The 7439-nt window shown below is 38.2% G+C and overlaps 1 protein-coding gene and 1 long non-coding RNA gene across 2 annotated transcripts; both read right to left on the minus strand.

Moving 5' to 3' along the window:
- Positions 1–651: 651 nt before the first annotated feature.
- Positions 652–3299, minus strand: LOC134282601 (uncharacterized). Its single transcript, XR_009995318.1, has 4 exons — positions 3129–3299; positions 2804–2920; positions 2492–2583; positions 652–1017 (listed from the first exon to the last, which is right to left on the minus strand). It is a non-coding gene; the product is annotated as an uncharacterized LOC134282601 (long non-coding RNA).
- A 305-nt stretch (positions 3300–3604) lies between these two features.
- Positions 3605–6838, minus strand: LOC134282600 (uncharacterized protein K02A2.6-like). The gene has a single exon (XM_062765001.1). The coding sequence runs from the start codon at positions 6836–6838 to the stop codon at positions 3605–3607; it is 3234 nt and encodes a 1077-aa protein (XP_062620985.1).
- Between the last annotated feature and the right edge of the window lie 601 nt (positions 6839–7439).

Here is a 7439-nt window from a genome sequence, read left to right on the forward strand (position 1 = left end):
TGAAAATAGGGTATATTACAAATCAACTGGCACTATAAAAAATTATTTATAAGCATAAGTTTTTATCTAGATTAAGTAATATTGTAAATCAATTTCATAAATTAATGCATAGTTTGACTCAATTAATTGGTCTTTTTTGAAATTTTAGGCTCTATTTTGCCTATTTCTGTGACTGCTATCGCAAATGTGTTTGTTTGCAAAACTACACAAGTGACCGTATGCTTGGACTTAGAGCAAAGTAGTGTGCACAACACTGAATTTTAACCGAATCTAAGATTAAACTTATTTTAAACATTAATAATTCAGCAACGATTGAGTTGAAATTAGCAAGTATTGTCACAAGAGTAATAAGCTGTCAAAATACAAGTCGAACTCTTAGGTTTCCATTATAACCATTCAAGAGGATATGCTTTCCTCATACACAGCCAATTGTGCCTAACGTTAATTTAACATGAAAATAACGTTAATTTAACGTTAAATATTTAACGTTAAATTAACGTCAATCGAGCTTATACATGAATTTAACGTTAAAAAATTAACGTTTAATTAACGTTATTTTCATGTTAAATTAACGTTAAGCGTTAAATTAACGTTAATTCACACATATTTAACGTTAAAATGCAAAAAATTGTGTGCATATTTTTGGAATTTTCCTTGTTATTCTTCAAGACAAATACATGTTATTGCCTCATAGCAGAAGATTTAATGATACTACATGTAATTATAATTATTTCTCTAAAGGTACACCAGAAGGTCATCAATTTTGCACTTTTCCTTTTAGCACTGCAGAAAGCTAAGCTTGCATGTTGACTTCATCCCCGGGGTCACTTTCTTTTCAATTTGAATATCCAAAAGGGTAAAGGGACCTATCAGCTCTTTCAACAAAATCCCTCAATTTCTGAGCATTGCCTTTGATTTCAAATTTCTGAAGAAAACAGAAAAACACCAATTCATCCATTAATACTTTTAATCAGGCATCTTCAATACAATGCTACAAATCTTCTTTCTTTTCCCAATCTGAAAAAGAAAAGAGGCAAATACTTATATTATAATAATTATTTGAAAAACACAGATCAGGTAAGTATTGAAAGGCTTACTTAATACTTATTGGGGGAGGGGGATTTGAATTTTCTATTACTTGAGAATGTCACTATTACAATACAGCATACATGTATTTTTTTGCCATACTTGAAAAGAAGATTTTTAAAGATTTTTCCAATACATTACCTGATCTCCCATTGTCACCCCTTCTTAACCCCCAATCCCTGGGGCATTATTTGAATAAATTTAAATTTTCACTACTTGCAGATCATGTCAATTTGACCAAACAATTTTTTTTTGTTCTGGAGAAGATTCTTTTTCCTATGTATTCTTATGCAAATCTGTGATCCCTCATTGTGGCCACACCCTAACCCCTGGGGTCAAAATTTGAACAAACTTGAATTTACACTACCTGAGGATGATTCCACATAAATTTCATCATTCCTGTCCCAATAATTCTGGAGAAGATTTTTAAAAGGTTTTTCCTATGCATTCCTATGTAAAACTTGGATCAGCCCTAACCTCAAATCAAATTTGAATCTACACAACCTTAGAATGATTCCACATAAGTTTTATTTTTCCTGGCCCAGTAGTTCTTGAGAAAAAGATTTTTCCAATATATTCCAATATATTTACATTTGCAAATGTTTTTCCTTTATATAACACTAATAAAAGCAAGCGTATCTATAACTGTATAAATACCGGTACAGGGGTCATGAGGTCATGAGGTCATAGATGTGCGTATTGATAAATGTTCAACATAATTTCTCAGTGACGTCATAAAGGTTCGACACACGTTCAGTGTATTGCATACAGGCCATTGGTTTTGAAAAATAATGCATTTTGCATGTTAAAAGCCACAATCAGGCAAATATAAAGTATGAATAATTCACAAATGTAAATGATAGGTAATAAGGTATCATTTTAAAATATCCAACGGGCTATAAATACGGGTTGGTACGAGATTAAATTCATTATAAAGCCCTTCAGGCTTTATGGAATTTAATCTCGTGAGTTGTGACCAACACATATTTATATCCTGATAGATATTTAAAAATACCTCATTTCTTAAGTAAGACTGAAATTCCATTGTAGCCCCACCCTACCCCAAGGGGTTGAAGAAGTTGAAAGTACACTACCTGATGATGCTTACTTTTAAGTTCCATTTTTCCTAGCCCAGTGGTTTTTGAGAAGAAGTTGAAAATGTGAAAAGTTTACAGAGGGACGGACAGATGTCGAACAAAATGTGATCTGAAAAGCTCACTTGAGATTTCGGCTTAAGTGAACTAAAAAGCTACTAGTATTTAAAAACTATATACTTCCATATATATTACTATACAGTGAGACTGGGAAACAGACATTGTGTTTCCAGTATACTTTAACAAAAATTTAGGGGTGACATATTCAATGGTTTTAAATATTTGATGTGTTCAGAGTAAATGCACTTTACCTGGTATTTTGAAGGTCGCTTAAGATGATGAAATATATTCACTTTCTTCTGATTATCATGTTCATGACAACAAGACTTTATACTGAGTAAACCTACAAAAATAAAAAAATAATAATTAAAAGTTACATCTTCAACATATTCCTAGATAGAAACCAAATTTTGTGTGTAGCGTCTAATTTAAAGCAAAATTTAGTACAGTGAAAGCAACAAGGCTTTAATTTTGTCTCTTTAGCATAAACTCTAGATCAAGTTATAAAATTTTTCTAAATGAAATTTATGAATACACTATGTATATACTATTTTATAAATAACCTTTATTCCTGGTTATCCTGCATTTCTGAAAAACATCAATTCAAGGAGGCGCCAAGGAATGGTATATAGAGGCTGTAGTCGGCTCTTTTCTCCATGTCTTGCATACAAGTATCTTTTCTGCATTATGCAGTAGAAGAAAAAAAACATCTTGATTTAATAGTGCTCATAAAATGTTTCTGTACAAACATTGACAAGTGTCAAGTAGTGACAATTAATTAAGTACTGGTATTTAAAAAAAATCAGTTAGGGTGTTTAAATGTAAATTTCACTGTCTGTGTCATTACATTTACCGTGGGAATTGTTTATATTTTTCCACTTTTAATACCTGTTTTGTGTTCCACTGGCATTATATAATTTAGGAAGCTAGTCCGACTTGATCCATTTCAGAAGTGCGAGGCAGATATGGCACCAAGTTTCAGCTGTTTAAAATACAATAAAAAAATATTAAATAGTTTTTTCTCGTCAATGATGAAACCAATTAAGATGAACTGTTAGTGTTTGGATGGCTAGGTTCGCTAATTGCCAATTACAACACCGAGTTCACACAAACACGTTTATTCAATATGGCGCTAAAACTAAAACTAAACAGGTACATATTCAGTCGTACATGAAAAGGTTACACATACACTAGATAGTTCGTACGATAACACATTTACTAAACATCTCCCCTCTAAAGGTTTATGGCTAGGATTTCACAGAAAATGACTAGAATAAAACATTAGCTACAAATAAAACTAATCTTGCATGCATTACTTGTTACATACAAATCAGATCATTATTACACAAAGAGTTCACAAATGTTCATTTGTAGTCTTTGAATCTGATGGGTTTGTGAATGACGCGTCCTGAACGAGTTACGGTTTTGGACTTCACGGAAGGAGATGCAACTTCCTGGCTAGGCGGCTCAGAGGGTGGCTCAACATCAGATGAAACACTTGGCTTACTGTCGGTTAACGGATACGGCACATTTACGGTATGTGGCAATTCGGTGTTCATGTATCCAGTATGCTGCAAATGCCTCCGATTTCTCCTCAATATTCCATGATCGGTTTCCACTAGGTATGATCGAGTTTTGTAATTTGCACTAGTGATTGTGCCACTATCTGTCCACTGTTTCTCTTTGTCGGTCTTGATGCGAACTTGGTCTCCGGGTCGAAGCGGGTGGAGTTTCCTAACCCCAAAACGGTTGTCATCATGAAATTTCGAAGTTTCCTTCGTTCGTGCGTCCTGTCTCCTCACTTGGTCCAAGTCCGGCCACTTTGGTGCCAATGAAGACGGTTTGACTGGAACAACGGTTCGAATCCTCCGTCCCATGATGAGTTCGGCTGGACTGACTCCCGTGGTTGAGATGGGTGTTGAACGGTACGCCATAAGCGCAACAAAGATGTCATCCTGCTGTAGTATACGCTTCGCGGTCTTAACAGCGCTTTCCGCCTCGCCGTTTGCTTGCGGGTAGTGAGGACTGGTTGTTGTATGTGTGAATCCGTACTTAGCTGCGAACTTCTTGAAAGAGTCTGATGTAAACTGGGTGCCGTTGTCGGTTACCAATTCCTCTGGAATACCCCAACGAGCCAATATATTCTTGAGTTTTCCAATTACATGAGCACTAGTCAACGAATCCAGATACGCAATTTCCAGATAACGAGAAAAATAATCTGTAACTACTAGGAAATGTCTACCCTGCAGCTCACACAGATCTGCAGCTATCTTTTGCCACGGACGATCTGGAAGGACTGTAGTCTTCAAAGGTTCTCGGTTCTGTTTCGGTTGATGAACAAGGCAGAATTTGCAGGACTTTACGGTACGCTCTATATCGGTTGATATTCCTGGCCACCATACAGCTCCTCGTGCGCGTTCACGGCACTTGTTCAGACCTAAGTGTCCTGAATGTATGTCTTGCAATGTTTCTGGTCTAAGAGCCTCCGGAATAACAATTCGGTCTCTGTACATTAGAATTCCATTCCAGACAGACAGTTCGGATCTTGCGGAAAAGTATGGTCGGATTTCTGCTTTCAGTGATCTCTCATGGTCTGGCCACCAGTTCTGAGTCTTCTTCAAAACTTCAGACAACTCTGGATCATCTGCTGTAGCTAATCGAATGCGCTCTAGTCGTTGATCTGATATGGGAAGATTCTCTACGACACAGTCTACATAGAGATTGACTTCCTCCTCTGTATCCTCAGTGTTTCCAGTTAGCGGACTCCTGGAAAGAGTGTCGGGAACCACGAGATTTTTCCCCGGCACATGTTCTGCTACTGGATTAAATCTGCGTAAACGCATCAAAAGTCTCTGACATCTCACAGGTGTCCTATCTAGAGCTTGAGTGTTAATGAGCGGAACGAGAGGTTTGTGATCAGTGATGAGCTTGAACGAATCGAGTCCGATGATGTAGCGCTCGAACTTCTCACAGGCCCATACAGATGCTAAACACTCCTTCTCGATCTGTGCATATTTGGTTTCTGCCGGTGACAGTGTCCTCGATGCAAACGCAATAGGTTTAAGTTGACCATCAAACTGCTGAAATATAGCGGCTCCTAGGCCATAACTGCTGGCATCTGCACTAATCACGACTGGCTTTGAAGAATTGTAGAAGGCTAATGCAGGTGTTTCTGTTAGCATATCCTTCACCCTTTTGAAGGCCTCTTCCTGGGGGTTGTCCCATATCCATACCGAGTCACTCTTCAAAAGATCAGTAAGGGGGTGCATAACCGTAGAAAGGTTAGGTAAAAATCGACCAAGATAATTCACCATTCCAAGAATTCTCTTAAGTTCAGTCACATTTGTTGGTGCAGCCAACTCACGTATTGCACGCACACGTTCTGGACATGGACTGATACCATCTGAACTAATCATGTGTCCAAAATATTCAATGCACTGTTTCCTGAACTCGCATTTCTTCTTATTGAGTTTCAGACCAACTTCCTTGATACGGTCCAGCACGCGGTCCAGACGCTCGTCATGCTCCTCCACCGTACTCCCATATATGATGATATCGTCCATAATAGCGTCCGCTCCGTTAATATCTGCTAATATCTCTGACATACGATGCTGAAATATTTCAGGGGCTGACGTAATACGAAATGGAACCCGCTGAAAGCAGTACCGTCCAAACGGAGTTACGAAGGTAGTAAGGTGACAACTCTCTGGATCTAGAGGTATCTGGTGAAACCCACTACTAGCATTAAGTTTCGAAAAGACTGTAGCCTTGCACAGTTTTGGGGCAATGTCGTCCAAGTTGGGTAACATATAATGTTCACGTTTGACTGCCTGGTTTAGTTTCTTAAGGTCCACACACAAGCGAACATCCCCGTTTTTCTTGAATGCTGTCACGATGGGTGCACACCAATCCGTTGGTTCTGTGACCGCCGCAATGATTCCAGCGTTCTCCATGCGGTTTAGTTCGGCCTCGACCTTGGGCATCAATGGAAATGGAATCCTGCGAGCTGTTGTGACACAATATGGTGTGGCTCCAGGCTTAAGCGTTATCTTGACAGGTGGGCCCTTGACGCATCCATGTGTACCAAACACATCCCGAATTTCCTCGATTTTCATAACAAGTCCCATACGGTGTGCGACACTTCGACTGAGCAAATTAGAACCACTGTTAGAGTTCTTAAGCACATACGCTCGAAAATGAAACTCGTTGTTCTTGTGAAAAGTCTTAGCAACGAACATCCCTTTACACTCTACCGATCCTCCTGGGCTGTACAGCTGATTAGTTGAAGCCTGTAGTTTGGGCTTTACTGGCAATGAATTGTACGTCGCTTCGGTTATCACAGATGTGTCAGCACCAGTGTCGATCTTGAATGTAATGTACTTCCGACACACCTTCAGCTTTACTGTCCATGCGTCTGTATTGTCCGACTCGCTTAGGTCAATAGAACCCATGTAGAATGAATCAGGTGATGAACATGCACCTTGAACTTCCTCTATGTGTTTGGGTTTACTTCGACAAACTATCTTAAAGTGTCCTTTTTTCCCGCACTTTAAACATTTCTTCCCTGATGCTGGACAGTTTCCAGGATTGTGCTTCATATTACACTTGTCACAGTTATTGTAAACTCTTTCCTTAGCTTTAGGCTGTCTGCTGTAATTATGTTCCCCAAACGAAGTTGGGGAACATATTGTTTTTACTCTGTTTCTTCTTATTATTATTATAATGTTCCCCAAACAATGTTGGGGAACATATTGTTTTTACTTTTTCTGAATTTTTTCTTTGTTCTCCGGTACTTTTTTGTCCGCGAGTGTTCTCGTAAACTACTCATCCGATCTAGGTGAAACCTTTTTAGGGTCACTAGGTATGTTATGTAGATGTGCGGAACGAAGGTCATTTTGCGCGCACGTGCGTGCAGGTGCGCGCACGTGTAACACGTGAAATGACCAATATAATAGATTTAGCCGTAACTTTTTAAATATTGGATGAAATGCTTTGAAACTCAAAATATAAGGATATAATAGTAGTATAGACATGATGACATGGTCAAAATAGCAAGATCTCACGCGCATGCAGGTGTCCTTCGCTGCGATTGGCTGAAACTTAAAGTCTAAATATCTATTTTGTTTTCTGACAAAATCCTTTGAAATTTTGAACATAGTCTTACATTATGAAGATCTACAACATGATATATAAGAATAA

Source organism: Saccostrea cucullata, unplaced genomic scaffold (assembly GCF_032062105.1).
Source record: "Saccostrea cucullata isolate Sc308-1 unplaced genomic scaffold, CSIRO_AGI_Scuc_v1 ctg17466, whole genome shotgun sequence".
NCBI classification, from domain to species: domain Eukaryota; kingdom Metazoa; phylum Mollusca; class Bivalvia; order Ostreida; family Ostreidae; genus Saccostrea; species Saccostrea cuccullata.